The following is a 25331-nucleotide window of genomic DNA, read 5'->3' on the forward strand; positions in this document are numbered from 1 at the left end:
GGGTCATTATACGCAAGCCCCCTCCTCTATAAACACTCTTTAAAGTGTTTGATCATTTATGTATTTTCTAAGATCGACAATCAGACGCCTGCTTTAAGCAATGATTGGCCTGCTCTTCTCTTCAGCTCTTCATTTGTTACAGAACTAATTCTTGCATTTTTCAGCAGAGCGCAAAGCTCTGAATGTCCCTGATACAACTCTCCAAAGATGTGTGCTGTTATTCCAACTTAAAAATAAAACCTTTAGCACATTAGGAATATAAATACCAGCTCCCCTTCTCCATGACGTCTGTTCTTCCCCTGCTTTCCAGTTTCGTCATTCAAGAATACCTTTATTCCCAGTGTGATGGGACAAGAGGTCTTAGTACTGAGAGACTATGAACTTGACCATGAAAGTGCCTCTGCTGTTTATATAAAGTGATGAAACACATATACTCCCAACACAGCAGCTACACGGTGATCACAAGTAAACTGGTGAATCATTTGAAACACAGCTCCATTTGGACCAGACTTTTGTTTACATTCTTAAACCTGCTGTGTTAATCCTACTCAAAAATACTTCCTCAGAAAATATTAGCAGCTCTCTTTAGGGATTTTAAATCCAGCATTGTGATCATACTACATTACTGTCTTAATCTGTTGGCATACTGGCAAATGTCTTCACTTCCTGAAGATCAAGGTGGACATGAGAAGAACAACTCCACAGTGACGTAGTGACAACGACATCTAAAACTCCACAGAGGACCTTTAAGATGCCTCAGTGGCTTACACTGATCCCAGGGGGTTTAGGTTTGTAATAACTGCCTCATGTCAAACTTTAAGTGTAGTCTGTTGATTAAGTATAATGGTGTCTCATTTGAAAGTCTAAAGATTAGTTGGTCCCCTTTTCCACGCTGCTCTTGAATGCAGCATTAGTGTGAGCTACTCTGAGACCTCCTCTCACATTTAGCAGCCAGTGACACAAATGTAAACACCAGTTTGCAGCTACTTAAACCTCCAGAAGAAGAGAGTCTATGTGAACCCTCAGACTTCATTTGTCTTCATTTGTACACATTTTAAACTGGAATAATTGACCTCTGTTGGGTCTTTTCCCTTCATCTATGACTTGTTATTGCTCTGCTGTTTAACCCTAGTTAAAATGACAATGTATTTGACTTGACTTTCTACACTCTTTATTATAAAATATGGATTTGTATGTACACAGTGGTGCAAAGTGTGAAAGGTCACTTGGAAGGTGGCGCCGCTTCCCATGGTTTCAGCATCCGGTTCATCTGAGAAGGCGTGGGGCTCTCGTTGCTCGGCTGTATGTCCAGTTTTGTCACTCCAGGGACTTCCTTTCCCTCCTGAACCAGTCGCATCACCTCCGCAAAGGAAAGCTGCGTTGTCTCTGTGTGTGCGGATGCTTCTGCTCTTTGGTTTTTACCGGAGTCAGTGTCTGAGTGTGAAGGCATCCTCTGCTCAACAGCTGCCCCATGAGAAGAACAGGAGCTCCATTGTTTGTAGCTGGTGCGGTCTATGGGCTCAACAAACCTGGTGATGACAAGACAGGACATGAGTGTCTCCAGTTAAGAGTACATGATGTGAATGATCTCGAAATGTGCTTCTCCACAGAGTAAAGAACATGAACATTGTAAATAAAAGTATTGCCATTAGATGCACTGATATCTCTGTAAAACACGTGAATTTGAAGCATATTTACATATATCTCTCTTTTCTTTTTTCATTAAAATCTAAAAACAGCAATTCTGGAAGAAGTGAAACGACCTCCACATGGTCCACCAACCTTCAAGAGTAAAATGCTGCTTAAAAATAAAAATAAAAATAATGATTATAATGTTATAGGGGTGAACTTTCTCCTGACCACATATTATTTTACTTATGCTGTCATTACAGGACATTTCCTTTTTATCCAAGTATTGATTACTGTCAAATAATCTGCATTTTCATACAGTTAAATCAACTTGCTCGCATCATTTATTTAATGTTTAGCTACTTAATTCTATGCAGATAAGTAGTTTAATATAATATATTGCATGTGAAATAATAACATCAACTCCACAGAATAGTCCAACCATTTTTTTTTTAATCTGAAGCAGAAAGAGTAAATACAACATAACAACAGCAAATAAATAACCAACCTGTTATAAAAGAACAGTTTCATGTCCAGTGTTTCTGCTTCGTCTCTGCTGCTGTCGGACGCGTTTAAAGATTTCAATCCAGCCACAAACCGCTGATCAGCATCAAAGTTATACGAGTCAAACCGCAGGAAAACAGGCTCCATGTTCACTCTGGTTTGAGTCAAATTCTGCCCATGTATCCTCAGCTGATGGTAACTTCCGGTACTGTTTGTATTTGGCGTCAACAAGTTCATATAAAGAAGGAACAGAGCTGAAGAAAGCAGCAGAGCGTCGCCTGCAGCGCCCCCTTAGATGTAAATCGGTACTGCAGCGTCAAACTGACGACCACCCTGGGAGGAACATCAACATCTTACACTCAAATGAACAGGGTTGGGTAGTAACTGATTACATGTAATCTAGATTACGTAATCAGATTACAAAAATCAAGTAACTGTAATCAGCCCAGACTACAATACAAAAATGCGTAATTAGATTACAGTTACATTGTTGGGGATTACCTGATTACATTTTATCATGCAAACAATGCAACTTTTTTATGATAGCCTAGCCAGTGTTTTCTATCCCCAGTGGGCTGACGGTGGTCCGCCAGCCTCTTGCTATCTGGGAATAGACCTGTTCCAGTCGGCAAAAATACGTTCAGTACTTGGCAACATCGCCACAACTTTGAATTAAAGACAGAGGAAAATAAGATTGTGTATGTCTTGTACAAGTTGTGTAAAAAGTAATCCTAAAGTAATCAGATTACGTTACATGTTTTGGGTAATCCAATAGATTACGTTACTGATTACAAAATTTGCCATGTAATCTGTAATCAGTAATCGATTACATTTCAAAGTAATCTGACCCAACCCTGCAAATGAAAGTAGTAATAATTAAGGTAGGTACAATTACAGAAGTAATATCAAATAAATAAAAGTGTGTAAATAATAAAATGTCTGTAAATGACAGTTTGTATGAATTTAAAACAACATTTCCACAATAGTTTATAACAACACTAACAACATCATATTATTGGGTTGTTGTCTTTACATGTTGGGATAAAAGAGTTTCTATAGCAATGTATGTCTTTTTAAGAGACAATGGAGGTGGAATGAAATCAGGGTAGATAACATGCGGCGAAGCTCCTCGGACACCCGATTAATTAATCTGAAACAAAACCTAAAACCACAAAGGAGCTTTTTGCCCACGAATAGCACAGGTTTCCATTTGGTGCCCACGAACCAGGCATAAAGGCTGCTGTGATGTTCTCATTGTAAAATTAAGGAGATTCTGTTTTATTTTTACTTAATTTAAATGAATTAATTAATTATCTGCAGCTATAAGTAACCCATAATCACTACTGAACTTTTGTTAAAGTTTTATTTAGCAGTGCAAATCTTCAGATCAAGCTAATCACCTAAATGTCCTAAAACTAATTTTATCTAGGACGTTTGAGGTGTTGGTTGCAGTTTGCTTTTTCATCTTGTTTCTTGTGTAACTGGGTTATGGTGGACTGAAGGTACTCCGCTGGGGGAATAACCAGCATAGTTGTGAGGAACAGTAGAAGATGAACACGTGTGGTGAGAGGAAACGTGACCCCGTGTGATTGTGGGCGTCCTCCACTCCCTCTGTCCTTGAACGCAGCCCGCCTGCTGCAAACTGAGAGAATATCTGAGCTCCTGTCTGACAGTGAATCAAAATTTCATCTCTATTTTTATTTATATCTCTTACTGTATTTATATAATTAAAGTTATACATGAGCTGGTTGTGGTTCATTTAATCGACTGAAAGTCAATACTCACTCAATTGGAGGATGAAAGGAAGGGGCTCATGCTCCAAACAGGTGAGGAAATCTCATCTTGTTAACTACTTAGTGGTTACTTTTTCTTTTTTTGAGCGTGTGAGGTAACAACCAGACCTGAAGGAGCCGATCACTACAGAGTAAAGCACTTTCTGAAGCTTAAATAAATGAGTCCAGTTGCATGACGGTAAAACAAGACACATATGTAGATAAATTACACAGTTAAATGTAGGCCTGTTAAACATTTATTAAATCAATGGGTTCATTTCTACAAAACACCTTTAAAGATAGTATAAAATCAAACACAAGTATGTAACTGAAACAAGGATTAAGTTCACCTGTGAAAGGAGATGAGAGTTTTTAATTGCACCAAAGAAATCTAACGGTTTACTGTCAGTTCTCCAGACCCTGGAGCTACATGTAAAGATTACAGATCACATTTGTTGTCTGTGGCATCAGTGTAAGAGCTGCCGTTTCTCCTGCCGCTCAGATGGAGTCTGCAGCCACGCTCACAGGAGGCGAGTATCTGTGCCGGGGGAGTTTACCCGGGTTTGACGTCGGTCTCTGGGTGGAGCGAGACGAACGAGCAAAGCAGAAGCTCAACGAGCTGCTGGAGCTGCACTCGTAGTTTCCCTCCTGATCAGAGAAAGAGATGGCAAACTTGTTTCAAAGGTGGATGAAATAGTGGACACTCTTTATCTATCTGTGCAGCTGATCGCATGAGTCAGCATGAAGTGACTTTGCACTACTCCCTCTGATTAACATCCTGGGACAAATATTTGTCTGTTAAAGCTTTAATCACACAGATCAGTTAAGTATGATAATGACTGACCTCAGCTGTGACGGTACTCAGGTTGTGTCTGACGCTCTGGATCAGGCTGCCCGTCTTCTCCTCTCTCTGGGTTCGACTGGCCTCCTCTCTCTGCTTCATGAACCTCTGGTTGACGATCCTGGTCACGCTGTCGTTCCTATGCAACGGGGCGGCGGGAGGCCTCGTTGGAACACGTTCCACGTTCTTCAGGCCGTTTTTCGTTTTCTGGCCTGCACCAGGAACTGGTCTGTCCACCCGGCCACTCACCCTGCGTAGGAATTCTGTCACCATGCCGTACCGGTTGGCGCCGGTAGATTTGCTGGGTGTCTTGGCGCTGTTGCTCAGAGAGCTGTGGCTCTGTCCTGCTCCTGATCGCGGACTGCTTTGGCGAGCCCATGTCAGGCTAGAATGGCTCTGGTGCGACAGGTTCCACAGTGCCCGATCTCTAGAAGTGGAGGTGGAGGAGGAGGAGGAGCTCAGACTGGAGGATGAGTGAGGAGAGGAGGCACCAGATGCAGAGTGTCTCCGGTACAGTTTGGGCGAGGAGGTGGAGGCTCTGGGCCTCTCGACTCGGCCTGCTATCCCATCCAGAGAGGAAGACATGTGGTGAGAGCGGGCAGACACCAGGGAGGAGACTCGAGAAGGGCTGTTTCTCATGGTGACCGAACCCTGAGTCCCATCTGTCTGCTGACCAACACTCACCATCTGTGGCCTCATGTGGGTCTGAGTACCTGAGCAGGCCACGTCCACCCATCGGCCTTCTGATCTCCCCCTCTGCTCCTGATAACTTCCGTGAGCTGTCTGCCTCCAGCTGGACGTCATTTCCTTCATGTCATCGCTCAGGTTAGCAGACGAGTCCAGACAGAGCGGAGAGAAGGAGGTTGGCGGTGTGCACCAGGGAGAGAGAGTGTCGACAGAATCTCTGTCTGTGACTGGGCTTTGCTTCAGCTGAGCCAGCTGGACTCGACGGGCTGACGGGGGACTGTAGTAGATACGAAAGGCTGACTTCTCTGGGGCGGTGTGGCTTCTCTCCTTGGACATCTGCTCGAAGTCAAGATCAGGGAAGCTATGCGGCAGAATTATATGGTCCCATGTCTTAACCGGGTCCTCGTGGTCCACCTGGGCCGCCTCCTGGTTCAGATAGCACCAGTTCTTCGTCTTAGAGCCGTGCGGAGGAGAGTGTCTTCTGAATCGTTTCCCCTTTGAGCTGCAGATTATATGAAAACACCAGGAGATGAGTGAGCTTCGATGAACTCACAAACATGCTGCCTTAAAATGCAACTTGCAAGCTTATTGGTTCCAACACAGGATGTCGTGTACTCGACAAGTGAGCTCAGCCACTCATGAGGCTGTCAATACCACGTTCATATGGAGTTTGCCAAGAAACCATTTGAAGGCACAAATGTGCGAGAAACACTGACCTGTCAGCTTCACATTGTTGTCCATCATGAAAAAGGCTGCTGACGGCACGCTGAGCCAAGAGAGAAAAAACATGTTAGCTGAATAACCACTGAGTGAATATGTCAGCTGCTATTCTGTGGATTGCCATCTTAAATACATGTTCACGGTCCCCAGAAGATGAATCTGAATGTATGTGCTGATCCTCTGACTGTGGTTTTAAGGAAAATCTGTCCACGTCCTGTAAAACTACTAATATATAATGGTAGCGATGGGAAAGATGGACATGTTTATGACTTCCAAGTAATGTCAAGGTGTTTCGACAACAACAATATGGTGCTTTCATGATCTCTGGCTGATGTTAGGCGTCTTCTGGGTTAAATGCAGTCAGTAATAAGGCTTTTAAGAAGTGGAAAACAGAATTGTGATAACTCGCTGCTTGCAGTTAAAGCCCAAGTACAGCCTCACAAAGCTGCTGGCATGCTGCGGAGTCTTTTTTTACTATGGCAAACTAAATGTTCGTCTGAGGAAAAGAGGGATTACCGTCTAGTCAGTGGAGTAAGGAGGAAAAACAGCCAGTAAAGAAATAAATCTGTTCCTTCAAAGCAGCTCTTGAGTCACGCTGTGATTAAAACTCTTTTTCTATTTGCATTTCAGCAAGCAGGTGGAAACAAAACAAAAGCTGAGGAGTAGCACATTTGAAGAACTGATTTTGGACAATGCAGTTGCATGTATTTTCGTGCAACACTTTTCAACATGCCCGTCTTGTTTGGCTGCGGCCGCTGCAAGAGATTAGCCTAAATACTTTGGCCTGAGTCTTTTCATGATGCCTGTTGAACCGAGGACGCGCCGCCAGAGAAACAGATCATCAGCAGGACTTCCCGCTGTATCACACAGCCTCACGCGCAGCAGGCGACGCACGCCTGAAGGGTAAACACCATCCTTACCTCAGCTGCCGTGGCCAGAGTGGCCTTGGCCGCGCTGTCAGATTCAATCCGCTCATCTCGAAGCTCTGCGCCGAGGTCTTGCAACAACGTTTGCAGCACGGAAATGGTTTTGTCTTTAATCTGAATAAAAGAATCCAAACATATTTACATATTTGCACCTGAACATTTAAAGAAACAGATATTTAATGTTTGTTATACAGAGCACAGATAAAGCTTATTTAATTAATTGTACCTCTTTTCCCTCCAGGTCGGGCCCTTTAACTTGACACCACTGATGGAGGATCCCGAGAATCTGCAGTGAAAGTTGCATTTTTGTATCCCTGCAGCCATCAACTAGATCCGTTTGGAGGGAAAGTGCTTTACTCATTTGCATAGCTTTCTTCTTCACCTCTGGGGTGCGGAGGTCTTCTGCACACTCCTGCTTACACTGCGACTCCTTTAAATTGTGACTATCCGTGTAGGAATCCCAAACATATCCCTCCTTGTGAACAGAGTTCCTGAACGCATCTTCTGCTGTCAGTAGCGTGTCCATTCTCCTGATGAAAGCCAGCAGCATGGCCTGCAGAAGCTCTAAAGCCCCATTTAAAGACTCCGACACGAGTGTCGCCTGTGGCTTACAGTTCAAGTCTACATCCACCTGAGAAGTTAAAGAACAGGAGGCAGATGAGCCGTGATCGCTTTTAGGTGGCACCGTCAGGAGCTGAATGGCTGAACTCAAAATGCAGGCGTGATCTCTGAGAGCAAGAAGAGTTTCAAAGTCTTTCACGGTCATGCCATTCAATCCTCTGTCAAGTTTTTTGTTGTCACTCTCATGACTGTCTGAAGGGTCCCACTCTCCGCCTACAGGACCTTCTCGAGTAATGTGACAAGCAGCAATCATCCCTTCAGTCTGTGGCTGGCTGCAAATCAAAGATGCCTCAACATCACCTTTTGCTTTCTCTGACTCCTCGTCCTGACCCTGCTCGTACACCTCAGCTCCCATTTTCAAACTTTTCTGTCCCCCCTCTCTGTCCTTCATCTCTGCTGATAAATTTTCCTCCAAAACACCCCGGTTCTCTTCAACCTCCTCTTCCCCTCCTCCTCCTCCTCCTCCAATTTTCTCTCTAAGATCGCTCATCTCCGCTCTCAGCCCGCGGTTCTCCACCTCCAGTTCGACGATGCGCCGGCTCAGGAGCGTGGCCTCCTCTTCCACAAGTTTCAGATGAACTTTGACCTCCACCTCCCTGGCATGGGCGGAATTCTGTTTGCCTTCAGGTGATTGGATGGCGTCTACGTCGCCGTAGGCTGAGCGGTATTTGGCCAGCTCTTCGCGCATGGCCTCGCTCTCTGACACCAACTTGGTGAGCTTCTTGCACATGAGAGCTAATTCCTCTTTGGCAAAGTGGAGCTGGCACTTGAGATCGGCGCTGTCATCCTTTTGGCAAACAAGCGACAGTGACGGCAATCATAATCACATCAAATAACCCCCGGGTGCAGCCACTATTAGAAATCAGACATGAATTACAAACATATCAAACCTCTATCTGCTGAGAGAGCCTCTTCTCCGCCTTACTGACGGCTGATCTGAAGCTTTTCTTCTTCAAAGTGCTCTGAGGAATAGAAAGTTTGATCATGAATGCCATGCATACACTCATACTTTGCCCCATAACAGATCAGACTTAGCAACTACTCACTGATGCATCATTTTAAAGTGAGTTTTAGATCCTTTAGGTCCTAATGTCTTTAAGATTTAGGATTCAGGTGAGACTGCATACATTTTTATTTGACTTCAAAACAAAGCTATTCATGATATAGAAATTACCTGGATACTTTAGTAAATGTATAAATACAAATTAATGAATAATTATGCATTTATTGGTAGATTTATAGAAGATTTGTATCATTCTCTCATATGTGTGTCAGGGAGCTGTGGCGTAGTGGTTAGAGAAGCAGCTTGGGACTGAAGGGTCACATGTAGGTGTCCTCACATCCCCCCTTGTCCATGAGGAAGCCCTGCTCTGTGTGTACACACCACCGTGTGACAAATTCTCCATGAGGAATCAATAAAGGAATATTTCTTTACTATTCTATCTAACTTCATGATTTTCTTGTACCTTAGTTTTCAGAGAGGACTATAGTGCGTTAAATGTGACAGTTTCTCACCTCCAGCTCCTTCCCTTCTCCACATGAGTCAGTTTATTTGTGAGCCTGGGCATGAGAGGAATGTAAGCTTGTGTCTGCCGGCATTGTCTCTCTCTTAAACACTAGACAGGATGTCACTGTGTTAATAATAGGATTATCTTAGAGGGTGCAAGCATAAGGAGTGAGTTTTCAGTTCAAGGTCAGTGGCTCTGGGGGCTGTATGGAGATACTATGACCTGAAATGTGATATTTCAATGGAAGTTTCATGGTTTGAACATGAACTGAACATTTGGCATAATTTGTGCAGCCGCTTTAGTCTTTTAAGGGCCCTATAAGGATTTTGTTATTGTTCAGGTGTACGTTTCCGTTTAACTCCTACTGACAGGGTCGCAGACAGTCGAGCAGCGGAGTGAGTCTCTGAAATCCTCCTTCACATCTATCTCCTCTGTGTTTTGTGCTCCTAGATTAGGTAATCTAAGTGGATTTCCCTGCTGGGATCAAGGGGACTAGCAGCTGTCTCAGATGAGTGGACCAAACTGAGCTCATGCCAAAGCACCGAATCCTGGATTAAACCGAACACGTGTCACCGTAGTGCACGGCGGTTCTCAGCACCGAGGGAGGAGGGGCCGCAGGAATACAAGGTATACTGTGAATTCAGTCAGTGCCAGGGAGCGGTCTGCCGCCGTTTGATGGAAGCATGTTTAGTGATGGTTGTAGGTCACTATGTCTGCCCAGCTTTTCTGAATGCCATAATACACGCTGATCCAGATTTAGTTGGGCTTAATGCAGGCAGAGAGGGAGAAAGCAAGTCTATTTTTGTAATCTCTCGCACCCGCCTTGCTCGGCCGACGACATCAGCTGTGCCTGGAGTTCAGGCTTCAGCATACCAGGCTGCTTCACCCAGCCCAGGCACCAGGCAGCTGCCGGCCGAGCCCCTCCGCTCGTATCGCTGATCCGCAACCAGGGTCATGTGTCACCTGACATCAGTGGGATGAGGTGGACAACTGGCTGGATGGGTGCAGCTGTGTGGGGGAATGCAGAGGAGGACGCCTGACCAGAGGGATGGAGGTTTATGTTTCTGTCAAGGTTTATAGGTCGCATATAGAGACCAAATGATTTATTAAAGAAACCCTTCTGACATGTTTTATGAGAGTAACGGCTTTTGAGGCAGCTTTAAAACCTTGTCAGCTTAAGATTTACGCAAAATCCTAAATGAATTTAATTTACGTTTAACTGGCTGATCCCCTTTATTCACATTACTGAGCTCCAGGTAACACTATTTTAGTTTATCATTAAAGAATAATTAAAACTTCAAGGATAACTAGATAATGAGAATGTGATGGGGGGCTTTCACGTACGTTCACCTCTTTGGCTTTCTCCACCTCGCTCTGTAAGACCTGCTTGGCCACTTCCAGTTCCTGCGTCTTTTCACGCAGAGCCTCATTTTCCCACTCCAGATGGGAATTCTTCTTCTGCACCGCCTCCAGTTCGCTGTAAAGGCGCAGGGACACACTCTTTGCAACCTGCAAGCCATAAAAAATAAAAACACCAGGTTATTGTCCGGAAATCAAATCTTTTTCGTTTAACGCAGGGGAACATATTCTTTGCGGCAGTTGCCTTGGTAAAGCCGAGAGACTTTACAAGGAAATTCCACCATGTGTGAGGATGGAGGGGGGTTGAGGCTGACAGGAATCCTACACCACACACACCCTGCCCTGGTTCACAGGAACAGAGTCAGTTCAACCCCGGTGATTGACCCGCTGTGATTCTGATAAAGAGAGCTCTGCTTTCATTCTGCTTCACTCACGGAGAACAGCTCACCACATAATTACACTGCAGTTTTACAAAAATATAAACAGGATGCATGATGAAGACATTTCAGCCTAATGAAACGCTTGCGGTGCGGACCAGCAGCAGGGAGCACTTTACGGCACAGCAAACAGCCGTGACTCAGGGTGCAGTCGACTGATTCCAGTCCTCCAGTGTGTATGAACAAGACGATCGCTATTTAATGAACTGAAATGAGAGACATTTTGTGGCACCGCAGCAACAGGAAGTGCAGTGATTCAGTCAAAGTCAACTTTGAGAAAAGGAGCTTTCACTATTGCTCGGTGGTGAGTGAGTTTTAACAAGACCGCAAGACCTCTGACCTTGATATCATGCTCCAGGCTCCTGACCAGCTCCCCGTCCACCTGCCCAGTCTGAGCCACTCGGATGCTGCGGCGCTCGGCCTTACGCAGGCGGTAATGCAGGATGCGGCACGTCTTGTTGGCCTGCTCCAGCTGCAGTCGCAGCTCCTGGAGCTGGTAGACCTCCTCCTCCTGGAACATGTCGCGCATTTCCAGCATCTCACAACGAAGCTCCTCCACCTCGTCCTGGGAGACATATGAAAAAAAATTAAAAACAGAAAGAGTCTGCTTGTCCTGTTAACCTGTCCAACATACACATACAAAAAAAAAAAAATTATGTGAAAGTGGGACTGAGAAGGCTACGTCTCTACCTTTGAGTCAAATAGTGCATGAGGCTGGGAAGCTTGGTTGATTTTGGACAAAATATTTCCACTCAGTGGGACAGTGTCAGATTTCAGACTTGGAAAATTGGTTTCCAGACGGCAGCTAAGAAAGGTCATGATCAGAACATGTGAAGGAGAGATCTTTGTCTGCATCGCAGCTTGACCTAATCGCAGGGTTCCTTCTAGTTCGGTTTGATTTTGGAAATATGAATGAAGTGTGTTACTTTGCACAGCCTGAGTGCGTGTTGTGCACATGAGGAAGAGGAAAGCATCTTAATGAGACCAAAGTCCAAAGCCATTATGATGGAAATCCTGCTGGATGGTTTAGTTAAAAACTCCACATATATCAAAATCTACAGTTTTATCTTGCAACATCATTTCAGACACTGGAGAAGGATTCAAACTCTTTATGACTCTAGTCTGTACTATGTTCAATGTAGTTATGAAGCAGAAAGAACCAGTGAGAAGGAACCTCCTGGTTTACCTTTCAGAAATTTAAAGTCATTTTAATATTGAGCACTTCTTTCCCAATTTTTATTTACTAACACATTAATTGTTTTATTCGTCCATCTGATGCCCTAATGTGCTCTTTCTGCCATAAGGCATCTATTTATATAACAATAATTATAATTTGCATAATCAGTGGGAGTTGTTACTTCTGAGTAACATCCTCTTCAAAGTTGTTCAGTTATCCAGTTATTAATTCCAGATATCTAACTTGGTGTTCATTTATATAGAAGTTAAAACCAAGCAAACATGGGCGTCTCATGACAGCCAGTGACTGTTGTTCAGCACAGTCAGACTTAAATTCAATAGATGTTATGTCATATATCGTCACTGTGCATTGTTTTAGTCTAGTCTTTAGTCTTGATGAACACTAGTAAATCTCTACCATGCGAATCCTTCTCAGCTCTGCCATTCTCTTCATATGACACAGCCAAGGAGGCATCGTGACAAACGCTATCCAGTTGCATCATGGGAAATATTTTCCACATTGTTTTCTGTTTTGTAGCTTGATTAACCCATAGCTACTTGTGACTTTCTTCAAATTTGACTCCTCTCTTTAAAATCTTGCCTTTTTAACTCGTACAACTTTATGAAAGTGCAACACTAAATGACTGAATCATTCCTTTAAATGCAGAAAAGGGAAAATAAACAATCAATACACAGGCACAGAGCCTTTGGATGGGTTCGGTTAAACGCCTAACTCAATCAAAACAAAACCCTTTTTAGTTTTCTTAATATCTCTTCATAAAACAAATCTCACACAATAAAGGAGGGGCATAGGTTGTCTCCAGATATATTTCTGCAAATAAATGAATGAGCTAGTTACTGCTTCGAGTTTCATTTCCTGCCCGTTGAAATGAACTAATAAAAAGAGGGAATGCGGTCAGCAGTGCCTCCTCTAATCTAATCCTATTTGAAACTCAGTCAAGAGTTTCTCATTTACAATCAAATCTGAGAGACATGGCGACTTGTTTCATTAATTTCCACCCTTTTACCTCTTCTGATGAACACTGATAATTTAAGTCAGCAGTGACTCTTGATTCTTGCCTTAGAGCAGCTCCTCACTTGAAGTCACTAATGAAGACTGACATGGCCTATAAGCATTTACAGAAAATCGGCTCTGGTGTCTCTGGACTCTCAGACATCCAGACGCTACAAGATGTCATAAATAAGCAAAAACGAAAACTTGGAAATTCACATCTACATCGAGGTAATCACCATTTCAAACTAAACTGAACCAAAAGAATTCATTAATCAGATTAAGGTGGATTAACTTACTTTCAAATACTCATTCTCTGATCTCAGGTCTTCAACTTCCCTGACAAGATCCTCCGTTGTCGCCCCCATTATGAGATCCATTAAAGCCCCCGAGGAGTTAAACAAACCGAGACCACCTCCGGCAGCATCCGGCTGCAGCGCGCAGGTATCTCTCGGTGATTTTACGCACGGTTTTCCGTCGCCGTCCGGGCTCAAATAAGCTCTGCCGTCTATCCAGCTTAAGTCATTGTCGCTACTGGTGGAGTCCTGCTTGTTGCCCTCTGAGGGGCAGTCTGAGATTTCTGAGCTGCTGTCAGAGTTGGAGAGTTTTCCAGACGGACAGCCGGAGTCTTTGCTCAGGTCCTCTGAAGCGTTGCTTGCGTCGGACAGCTTCCTCTGCGCGCCCGGGCTGCTCTGGCACTCAGTGCTGCTACTTGAAGATACTTTCCCTGCTCGCTTACTCTGCGGTCCGGATGTTTTCACATCCTTCACAGATTCACACTGACCTGACTGCGTGTCCTTTGAGTAGGAGACACTTTGTCCATCTTTTGCGGACACGTCCTTCCTCTTCTTCTGGACCAAAGCATGGTGCGCTCTTGGTTGCTTCTGGCTTCGGAGCGTTGTCTTTGCGTCTCTGTTCATCCCGACTTTTATTTAGTCCCTTCTTAGTTTTCTTCAGTTTCCAAACAAGAGAGCAGCTTTTCAAGTCAGATGATCATCGTGTTTTATTATAAAATATCCGCAGCTCACAGCTCACTGACTGAGGAGGTCAGACTGTCTGCTCCCCATCCTCAAGACTGAAACAGAGGAGACAGATATCACAGTGACCCATTGACAGTCGCAGCAACACAGCCTAGTTTTGACTTCCGTTCACTGCTTACAAAATAAAAGCATTTCAAAATAAAGTAAAACTATATTTCTAAATTCATCTGCAACCAAAGCACATTTGTAAGTGTGAATTTAACCCCGCTGGATATTAACACATGTCTGAAAATACAATAATGATTAAAATCATTTAGTGTGAAAGAATTTGTTTCTCATTATGGAAATCATTAAAAAGGCACCCTAGCTACCACCAACCCTGACTCTTTAGGGTTTAGATTTACATTTTAAATGTAATTGTGATATAAACGTTGAGTTAATTGATCACATGTGTAAAGCTGCCACCTTGTGGATCATCTGAGCTTTGTTTGTAGGATTAGAGGAGGACTTCTGAACTGATGTTTTTCTGTAACATCCATCAGCCAGCATGCAGATATAGAGTCAAACAGATGGCGCTCATTCACACAGGTCACATCAAATTATAACCATCTAAATCACATCTCCGTTGTCTTGAGACTGCTCCGCATTACACCAGAGTAGGTGTGGAGTCTGTGGACACCGAATATCCACCATAGAAAAATAGAGACACATAGAGAGGGAAGGTCCGGATGAGGAACAGCCTTCACAAAGAAAGTTTAGTTTAGTTTAAAACTGCTTAATTAATAATGATTCAGAACACAAGGAGCTCTTTTTAATCTCCACAGTGCATTAATGAAAGGGATATTGGTTTATGATTTATGAAGGAATTCTAAATCATATCTTTATTTATAAATAATTTATCAGTTCTTTATGAGCCATTACAAGAACACATATAGGCTGCATGGCCATGAAACCACCCACTTCCATTTGTATATTATACATTTTTCTCTTTCATTCATCTGTAGATTATCCAACTTTATTTATGAAGCACTTTAACCACCAAAGTGAACCGTAGTGATGTACAGAAGAAATAAATAAAAGACACAAATATAAAAAACAAACATAAAACATTATATTTTTAGATTTATTCACATTTCCAGGGCCCCCGCGACTCTTCACAAGACAAATAGTTGCAGAATATGAATGAATGGATGAATGAATGATTTATTCACATTATAACTGCAGAATTAATATATAATGACTTGCTGCATTATTACTACAACATGAATTAATGAGTGTTTTATCAAAAAATGTGGCTCACATATCTCACAGCTGACACAATATAACCAAATCCATAAATGTTTTAGCTTACATAAACGCATTAAACGTAGGTAATTGTGGTGTAATAAGATATAAACCTAATTCCAGTCCTTATTACAGTATTTTTATCTGAGTATTAGTATTTGCACAGTGAAAGGGGGCAAATAAAATGAAGAATTATATCTAAATAGTGTTTACCCCCAAGAATCCCTTAAAAGCCTGTGCCATAAATGTTCAATTATTTAACCAATTAATTACCACCATGTTTGGAGTTAACTTGAACCTAATTATGATCATTATTTTAAGGTGAAAATGTGGGTGTGTATTGTTACATACTAAGTACTACTCTTGTGTTGCCGTTTTAATGTCACATAAATGAATGTGTGTTGAAAACATTAATAGTTGCTGGATCTGCTCTTTGCCTTCTATTTCTGGACAGCTGCTGGCTGCGACCTGATTGGCTGACGCAGCTGTCAATCACAGTGTCCTTCCCGCCCACTTCCGCCCAGCTTCAGAGGTGCAACACTCTTCGATTGTTTATGTTTCCAGCGCATTCATTTGACCTTAATTCCCAGGTATATTTAACTTAACTGTATTTAAGTGTCCGTGTCAGTGACTGTGCAGGTTCGACAGTGACCGTGTAGATGTCCTTGGGTGATTTCTGCTCCGGCTGACGTTTTAAATCACTGCAGCGGCGATGCTAACGGCTAGTTAGCTAGTGGGGACGCTAGCTGGTAGTTGAGGCTCTCTCAGGATCAGAGCGGCTGACAGCGAGCTGGCAAGCCGATATTATTTTAGTCATAGTATGCACTGGATAATGTTTGGCTTTAACGACCCCAGGCAGCTGCTCTGCTTGGTTTAACGAGCTGTTCGTGTTGCAGGTGGTGTGTTTGGCTGTCTGTGATGCTTGGAGGGCGACTGGGCTGCAGGGACAGGCCGATGATGGAAACATGACTTCTGAGTAACGTTTAGTTACTTTCTGTGCTCAGTATGAACAGCGAGGAGGAGTTTTACGACGCTGAAACAGGTGAGAGAGGCTAAAGAATATTAATATAAATTCAATAAACCTGCTCATTTTGCCTGAATGAATGAATGAATGAGTGTGTGTGAATCTGTGTTTTCCCTCTTCACCATCCTCTGGGTATCATTAGGGCTGGAGTCAGATGATTCCTGTGAGGTCAGTTTTAAAGATGCCCTGGTGTTTGAAAGCAAAGGGACTGAGGGCAGCGCCTCACAGGAGAATGGAGTACTGGAGCGCAGGTGAGAAATCTGCAGACGAGTGGTATGCATGTATGTGATGTACTATGTCTGCATGCATGTTTCCACATGTGTCTGTGAGAAACGTTTGGAAGGTTTCGTCATGCATGCACTCACACGTGTTAGCTGAGGAAGCCAGTGCAACCACATTTTTGTGCTGTCCTCTGCAGAGCGTTTGTAGCGAGTCAGTTTACTCCTTCGTCTGATTTCTCAAGATCCTTTTAATCTCGTCTGATCCAAATGTCTGCCAGGAAAACGCTGCCAGCCGAGATGATCTCCAGAAACAACTTCAGTGTGTGGAATATACTGAAGAAATGCATCGGCATGGTGAGTACTACCCGCCTCTGAACACGTGTCTGACAATACAAATCTACAAACTTGCCAGTTCATTAGGTACACGAGAGCACTAAATTCCCCTTCATGACTGTTATAATGTTCAGTTTATGTTGAAACAACGTCAGAAAGCTGGTAATTATGATCATTTTAGGGGGATGTAGTTTGTGGTGCTGTTAAACTGTATTGAACACAGAATTGTTTCTGTCATTTAGTCTAGAAACGTGTGTCGTAACAAAACTGTTCAGTTCAACAGTACTACAAATCATATCCTCCACGATGAAAACACAGTTGAACCAGCAGCTCTTTTTATTATTTATTTATTTTAAACAAATCAAGAATACCATAACCTTCATGAAGTTAAATTAGAATACATTCATTTTCACTAGTGTACCTAATGTTTTGGCAAGTGAGTCTATAGGTACAAACAAGCTGCAGTTAGACTATGGGCTGGTGTTTTTTAGTTTTTAATTATTTAACACCTTACATAATTTACTGTCATTGCTTTGCTCTTTGATCAGCCACTATGTTTGTCTTTGAAAATGATTTTTGCAGCCATCTGAAAAAAAAAAAAAACAGAATAAGTAAGATGAAAATGTGAATAGAGGGAGCATTAAAGCCAAGCAGTGCTTTTGTAATGCTTAAAAGTTAAGTGATATGATGCATGAGCTGCACAAGTGATGTCTTTTGTTCAATAGTGATCTGCTACTCTTTAAATTAGGTACAACACTTTGTTGTTTTTTGTTATTTACATCATATGCATCTTAACTCAGTTGATTCTTTTGTTATGGTGTCACAGGAGCTGTCCAAAATAGCGATGCCTGTCGTGTTTAATGAGCCACTGAGCTTTCTCCAGAGAATCTCGGAGTACATGGAGCACACTCACCTCATCCACAGAGCCTGCAGTTTATCTGACTCTATAGACCGCATGCAGGTAGAGATGACACATCAACGTGATGTTTTTCTCCTGGAAATTAATAAAACTGATCTCATGCTGTTTAAGTCATTATTTGGTCTTTAAAATGTTTGGAAATAGTGGAAAAATTCCCATGAATCAGTCTACATAAATCTTTTTTTTTTGTTCAGTAGTCAAAAAAACATTATTATTGCCTCTCACACAATGCAAAGAAATGTTACTCCCACAAATGAAAAGCAGGATTAAAGGATTGTTTGGAGTTTTTACTGTAGAAAATGTCTGTCTATTTATTTTTCATCAGTCCCTGTAGCGCTCCTCTGATTCACTTTATGTCTCTGTTGTAGGTTGTTGCTGCGTTTGCTGTTTCGGCGGTAGCATCTCAATGGGAAAGGACTGGAAAGCCATTTAATCCTTTACTGGGGGAGACATATGAACTCATAAGGTATTGGACAAGACGGATAGAATCTCTGTTACGCCTCGATGATCAAACTCTTTTCAATTGAAATGATTTTTCTTTTCAAAGAGAGGACGACGGATACAGATTGATCTCGGAGCAGGTGAGCCACCACCCTCCTATCAGTGCCTTCCACGCTGAGTCTCTGAAGCAGGACTTTGAGTTTCATGGCTCCATCTACCCAAAACTTAAGTTCTGGGGCAAAAGTGTGGAGGCGGAGCCCAAAGGCACCATGACGCTGGAATTACTAAAGTGAGTATTTGTGTTTTCCGCTCGCTCTGCTGTTGAACAGTTGTCATTTTTATTCAGTGTGAGGCTGCTTAGCTTAGCCTAAAGTTTGGAAATGGTAAAGGCTACCTTAAACAAGGCGACGGTCAACTGTTTGCTGCTGTTGGGTAGTTGATAAACATAGTCATAGTGACCCTAGTTTTGGCAGCGTGTCCTGCAGCATTGCCACTAGTTGGACGTTTGACAGTACCATAGCTCAGTTTGTTGAATGGACAGTGGAGAGATCACTCTGATTGGCTGTTCAATTTAGCAAACTAGTCCCTGAGAAGAGAAACTGATGAAAAGTAAACAAAACAACGAAGTCCAAATGGCATGCAGAAGGCTCTTCTAGTTTCTCATCTTCATTTTATCAATGTTCAAATATACAAATATTTTCTCAGTTTTCTGCAGTTCCCAGTCTAAATACTAAGTTAACAAGTTGTTCCTTCATATTTATCTCAGATGTGAGTGTGATAACAATCTGTGCATGTTGTTCTGATTTTGCTACAGACATAAAGAAGTTTACACTTGGACAAATCCAATGTGCTGTGTGCATAACATCATCTTGGGAAAACTCTGGATTGAACAATATGGAACCGTGGAGATAGTCAACCACAGGTAGAATATCGCATTAAAGATGTTTATGATTTTTGGATGAGTGGTCATTGGTGACACATTTCTTTTTGCTTTCAATTAACCAGCACTGGAGAGAAGTGTGTGTTGAACTTCAAACCGTGTGGGATGTTTGGAAAAGAGCTGCACAAAGTAGAAGGTCACATCCAGGACAAAAGGTAAGAGCTTGACCACAACAGCGCTGTCGATAAGACATTGTGGTTCCTTTTCTCTGATTGGAGTGTGGTGTTGTTGAATCAGTAAGAAGAAGCGGCGAGTGATTTATGGGAAGTGGACGGAGTGCATGTACAGCGTGGACCCCAAGGTTTACGACACACACAAGAAGTCGGAGAAGAAGAGCGGGGGCGACACAAAAAAGCTGAAACCGGTGAGAAAGCACAACGAGATTCTGAAATCTGCTTGAGGTGAAATGCCGCTTAAGAGTTTGCGCTCGCGTTTGTCTTTAACGTGTTTTGTATGTGACTTTTGCTCATCACTGTGAAACTGTTTTCTCAAACGGTATCTTTTCCTTTCACAATACCATGCAGTGGCATTAGTAGAAGGTAAGGTAAAAAGTGTATTTGATATCTGTAGTGTGCTACTGCTGTTGTCTAGTTCGAGTTATGTTCGAAGTGTAGTGTATGATTAGATCATTGCCAGCACTAATCCATAATGCCTTGCAATGACGTGCATTGTTGCTTGAGAGACATGTTGAATTTGTGGCAACTGTAGTTCTGTGAACGACCTGTTTGCACCCGAACTGTTCGTACCGTAGGCTCAACACAGTTAGTCCATGTTTCATTTACCTGAATGCGTCCCTGCATCTGTGTGTAGGATCATGGCTGTGAAGCCGAAGAGGCAGACGAGGTGCCAGAAGTTCAAGAGACTGTGACTGTGATACCAGGAAGTGCCTTACTGTGGAGGATAACGCCTCGGCCCGCTCACTCGGCACAGGTCAGTGTCTCACGCAGCTGCTTTGGATGAAAGCTGGTTATGTTACCTGAAAAGAAAACATGGCAAGGATCAACTACTGTCATGAAGTTTGTATTTTGATGGAGGAGAAGTAGTTAACATAGTGTACTGACCAGATAGTATTCAGCATAGGATGAGCTAACATTGGTGGATCCCAGCAACAAACTCCGGGACTGGCTCTATTCTTATATATGAGTTCAATGTGGAGGTACAACTTGTTAGCTTAGCATGAAAACTAGAAACAGGTGCTAGATGATAGTTAATCTATAAACCAGCACACATTGACTGGTAGCTCAGCTGAGGCATCTGTCGATAAATGTCATTCAGTGGTCTTTATTTAAGCTGCTTTAGCCTTCAACCAGAAGTTGTGCTCCGACTACTGGAGTTTTAAAATCTGAACAAATTTTCAAATCATATTGAATCACATACGGAAGAAGACTCAGACACAGATATTCACTTCTCTAATCTCAAACCTGCAGGATTTGAGACATAACAGCACAACACACACTACAGGGTGTTACTGAGATTATCGTGTCAGATCACTGAATGCACCACCTCATGTGATCTTACAGGGAAGTGGTAAACAAAATGGCGACTCTGTTGCAACGGCTCGCTGTGACTTTGTAATATTTTGCAGTGAGAAAACCCGCCCACCAGAAAGCAAACCCTCAAACAGCTCTTTGAAGGTATATCAGCAAGTGAGCACCAGCTAAAATGTCTTCACTCAGACTAGATCTCACAAAGATAAGACAACCCAGGTCACACACGTAGTCTGCCATCTTTCTATTTCGTTAGATTTTTAAGTTCGATCTGTTTGTTGATGCTCCATAATCAAATACACGTTCTCACTCAGCTACAGTGATATCTAGCCGTGCAGATGGTTTTGGTTTTATTTGCTCATTTTAAAGTTATCTGTCTCTGAGATTTCTGCCTCCAGCACAGTTCAGTAGACATGAAAGGATTTTTGTTTTGTTGTGCACATAGCCTTGAAAAATGACATTTAAATCTTCAGATGTGATTCAATCTTCTCTGCAGCTACTCTTCAAGCAAACAAATGGCTCCTATTTAAATCACAACATGTTCAGCATCTCTGCACAGAGATGATGCTGCTGCTCTTGAATATTTTATTAGAAGCTATGTGAGCAGCAGAACCAAATGTCTTTTCACCTTCATTTTGTCACGTCTCTTCTTTTTGTAGATGTATAACTTCACCAGCTTTGCCATGACACTAAACGAGCTGGAGCCCGGCATGGAGAGACTGCTGCCGCCAACAGACTGCCGGCTGAGGCCCGACATCAGAGCCATGGAAAATGGAGACATAGGTAACTACAGCCTCACACTAAACACAAAGAAACAACATTTATACATGCCGAGTAAAACTGTACATATGTGCTTTTTTATTACCAGGACCTTCATATGATCCTCTAAAGACTTTTTCATTCATTTTTGTGTTTTTATAGAGTCAGCAAGTACAGAGAAAGAGCGTTTAGAGGATAAACAGAGGGCTGCACGCAGGGAGCGCTCCAAGGACGAGGAGGAGTGGTCAACCAGGCAAGTCTTTATGAGGCTTTGTACAAACTTTTCTATTTTCTAGATCTTCCATTTAGATATAAATCTCGTTATAACAACTGTGATGGCGGTTTAGTTTAATGGTCTTATGTTGGAGAACCTGCTGACGTAAAAGTCACAATGGCAACATTATTACTTTTATCAAATCAAACCTTGTAATGCTTCCAAAGTCAGAATGTCAAACCATGAGATTAAAGACCACAAACGCTTGAAGTTAAACATGTAGAGTCAACAAACAGTCTGGTAATCAACACGGCAAAAACACCTTCACACACAGTTTCAGAAAAAATCCTCCAATCATACAAGGTACAGACACACCAAACCGACATCAAAAAAATGCACTTGAACACACCACACCTGAACACCTGAATCATGCAGATCAGTTGGTCTGCAGTTAATGTTATACTAGATGATCATGTCATTGAATGCTCAGATGAGATGTAGATTAAAAACAAAGAGAGCCCCTTTGGCTGTTTTGTTTACTTTCGTCACTTCAGTTTCTCCTCTCCTTTATGGGTTCGCTAAACTGATCAGCCAATCACAGTGATCCCTCTGACTGACTTGTTAAATGCTAAACTGACTGAACAGCCACCAACAAGGTTCTGACTTGTGCCAATGCTGCTGGACACACTGCAAAGAAAAGGACCACAGACACTCACTGACAGCGCAACGCTGGCAAACACTGACTACTGTTCCATATTTCTGGTAACGCTGTGACTAAAATCATGTCTGTTTCACGTCTCTTCAGGTGGTTTAAGCTGGGAACGAACCCTCATACAGGAGCCGAGGATTGGCTGTACACAGGGGGATACTTTGACAGGAACTACACAAACTGTCCCAACATTTATTGACACAGGACGTGCTCAGTGTAAAGATCCTCTGTTTTGTGACTTTGTTATGGCCAGACACTCACTGGTACTGTGTCTTTGTTAGAATCAGTGACAACTGATTATCTGCAACTGACTGTGAATGCAGAGAAGTGTAGTAATAATAATAATAGGAATTTTTAGAGTTTACTTACTGTAAATGTTGACACCTTTATCTTTATACGCCCCAAACATGTCTGTTACACGCCACCAGTCTGATCCCTGGAGTGGTGAAGCTGCTGCTGCAGGACACAAAGGATCTCAGTTTTAGTTCAGGTAACATAAACTGTAGGCGACCCACACACTTCTGTCAGGATACATTCAGGTATCGGGGGTTATTTAAACACATCTGCTACTTTTATATTTGGAACCTAGATGTTTATTTTAGTTAGCACTAAACCTCCCTTAAGTGTCACAAGTGTTTCTGTGAATAGAGACTTACAGTAGAAATGGAAAGCTGCTTCTAACTGCGTTTACTGCCACAGTAAACAGCTGTTGTTGGTACATTATATCTTTGTCCGCTGTAACATAGATGAGGTGTATGATTCCTGGTGCATGCATGGTCACCAAGATGATTGATTACACAAGTTAAAGCCATAAAAACCATTTTCTGCACTGAATTTAATTCATTTAAACTTTAAACTAAAGGGATACAGACAGTCTGTCTCCATAGCCCCCTCAACCACTACGCACTGTGAAACCGTTGTTAAGGCACTAATCATCTGTACTGAACGGATAAAAATAATGATTAGGAGAAACTCCAAGCCTTACTTCTGTAACATAACATAAAAAGACAAATCTCAGATTATCTCGTCTTTCTTCTGTTAAGACCTTCTGGGCCACTAAACAGGAAGTATTATGTTGTGGCTTTAAGCTACAACCTGAAACATGTTTTTTGGCTCCATTCCATGTTTGCTGAATTAATCACAATAGCAGTTTTTTGTTGCACTGTAGCTGTGGATGTACAGACCGCTGTCATTAGAGTAGTTAAATGCCGGCAAAAAAACAACAACATAAAAAAGTGATGATTTCTGTCAAGTTCAGTGGGTTTAAAGAACATCTTGTTTCCAGATGGTTCATTTCTAGTGGATTCTTGGATGTTTAACTGCACATTGACTGTGTCTCCCAGGGGAGGTACACTTACGCAGTTAGAAAACCTAAGGAGAAAACTGTGTCATATTGACCCCTGATAGCCTTTTGTCTACACGCATGCACAATAATGAAGAGACACTATTCCATCAGTCTGAGCTGTGATTTCATGCACAATAAATAAGACAGGCCGCTCCAGGCTTCATTGACCTATGCAAACTGATCTTCACAGTCTGCCCTCCTGAAATGTGAAAAATAAAACACTAAACTCCTCTGCAGCTAGTAGCCAGTGTGTGCTTCAGACACCACAGAGGCTGCAGCCAATGAATGTCATTTGTGCTCGTAGTGTAACACTTACATACAGCGCTGCGGTTGTTGGACAGTGTAGTTTCTTTTTCTTTTCCAAGCACTAACTTTGCGTAAAACTGCACATTTTGAACACCACAGTCCTATGCACATAAATGTACAGTGAAATGTTCATCATGTCTTCCCCCAGCTCTTATCTTCACTCTGAATTCAAAGCACTTTGTGACGCTTGCAGCCGCTCAGAGCTGCAGGTACAACCTCATAGTCCTTCTGTTCTCTTTAACCCTCCTCTCTCTTTGTCGAGCCTCCATTTGAAAATGTTTACATTGTATGTTTGTTGATATCTTGTCCCCCTCTTCATACTGTCAGACACACACAAACATATGCACACAAAGCATATTTAAGAAATAAATTATGGACTACAAAATTGTCAGCCTGTCATTTTGTCTCATGGTTCTTTCAGCGTGTGTCCTGGTTTGCCAAACTGATCGACACAAAATCAACCCAAGTGTTTGCAGGGGATTTAAGGGAAAGTGAAAAAGAACCAAAGCAAACATTCCTTCATGAATTATTTTGAATTATTATGTCTTCTTTGCCCTTTTTCATCCAAGTCATTGAAACCCATAAAAACAACATGCTGACTTCCTTACTGGTTATACATTTAAATAAATAGTCGACTGTTTTCCTCTGCAGATTTAGCACAGTGTGTATTTATGGCAGCATGTGGGTTAATCTCACTATTAATAATTATGATCATCAAAGGTAACTAGAGCTTTTTGCTAATTGTTTAGCTAGATTAATGAGAACAATTATGTAAAATAGAAAATTTTATATATTTAGACTAAACGTTTCACAGGTTATAATAAAGAAATCTCTGTCTAAATTTAGTTCAATCGTGTATTTTAACTAAAATACCTAAACATGTACAGAGTCACCGGGACACACACCTCCAATGGGAAAGTTTGTTCGCAAAGATTATAAAGTAAACTCCACACTACAGGCCGTGGCGACATATGTCTCCACTATTAAAGAAACGACAACTGAGATGAAAACCGACTGTCGCGGCCACGCAGGAGAAACCAGCGGTGAGTTAAACATGGACTATCCGTCTGGAGGAGCCCACAGTGCGGCTACACACACTGCCATACATGTACATAGAACAGGGTACCGTGATCTCTCTACCGAACTTGCTTAGCGCGTTTAAAGCCCGCCTTATTGA

The 25331-nt window shown here is 42.3% G+C and overlaps 4 protein-coding genes across 6 annotated transcripts; 1 reads left to right on the forward strand and 3 right to left on the reverse strand.

Annotated features, from left to right (window-relative positions):
- Positions 1 to 29: 29 nt before the first annotated feature.
- On the reverse strand, positions 30 to 2296 carry LOC311494443 (uncharacterized protein). The gene is made up of 2 exons (XM_084553503.1): positions 2138 to 2296; positions 30 to 1529 (listed from the first exon to the last, which is right to left on the reverse strand). The coding sequence occupies exons 1-2, from the start codon at positions 2278 to 2280 to the stop codon at positions 1223 to 1225; spliced, it is 450 nt and encodes a 149-aa protein (XP_084409629.1). The 5' UTR covers positions 2281 to 2296; the 3' UTR covers positions 30 to 1222.
- A 2004-nt stretch (positions 2297 to 4300) lies between these two features.
- Positions 4301 to 5032, reverse strand: LOC311494444 (uncharacterized protein). Its single transcript, XM_084553504.1, has 2 exons — positions 4750 to 5032; positions 4301 to 4553 (listed from the first exon to the last, which is right to left on the reverse strand). The coding sequence occupies exons 1-2, from the start codon at positions 5017 to 5019 to the stop codon at positions 4404 to 4406; spliced, it is 420 nt and encodes a 139-aa protein (XP_084409630.1). The 5' UTR covers positions 5020 to 5032; the 3' UTR covers positions 4301 to 4403.
- A 37-nt stretch (positions 5033 to 5069) lies between these two features.
- Positions 5070 to 14447, reverse strand: LOC311493817 (uncharacterized protein; the record flags this gene model as incomplete). Its single annotated transcript, XM_084552601.1, has 9 exons — positions 13492 to 14447; positions 11345 to 11569; positions 10553 to 10717; positions 8591 to 8662; positions 7306 to 8487; positions 7074 to 7193; positions 6150 to 6199; positions 5211 to 5935; positions 5070 to 5107 (listed from the first exon to the last, which is right to left on the reverse strand). Exons 1-9 carry the CDS (start codon positions 14110 to 14112, stop codon positions 5070 to 5072), a joined length of 3198 nt encoding a protein of 1065 aa, XP_084408727.1. The 5' UTR covers positions 14113 to 14447.
- Positions 14448 to 15854: 1407 nt separating this feature from the next.
- LOC311494438 (oxysterol-binding protein-related protein 2-like) lies at positions 15855 to 24741 on the forward strand. Of its 3 annotated transcripts, XM_084553496.1 has the most exons (14): positions 15855 to 16046; positions 16353 to 16498; positions 16623 to 16731; positions 16980 to 17055; positions 17861 to 17995; positions 18322 to 18419; positions 18501 to 18683; positions 19209 to 19316; positions 19400 to 19489; positions 19572 to 19698; positions 20145 to 20264; positions 21481 to 21604; positions 21743 to 21833; positions 22600 to 24741. In XM_084553496.1, the coding sequence occupies exons 2-14, from the start codon at positions 16462 to 16464 to the stop codon at positions 22700 to 22702; spliced, it is 1401 nt and encodes a 466-aa protein (XP_084409622.1). In that variant the 5' UTR covers positions 15855 to 16046; positions 16353 to 16461; the 3' UTR covers positions 22703 to 24741. The 3 variants fall into 3 exon arrangements, with proteins under 3 accessions (XP_084409622.1, XP_084409621.1, XP_084409623.1); XM_084553495.1 differs by having other exon boundaries at positions 15855 to 16498; XM_084553497.1 differs by lacking the exon at positions 16623 to 16731 and having other exon boundaries at positions 15856 to 16498.
- The last annotated feature ends 590 nt before the right edge of the window (positions 24742 to 25331 follow it).

The sequence above is a fragment of the Chelon labrosus genome (assembly GCF_963514085.1).
Source record: "Chelon labrosus genome assembly, chromosome: 10".
NCBI lineage: Eukaryota > Metazoa > Chordata > Actinopteri > Mugiliformes > Mugilidae > Chelon > Chelon labrosus.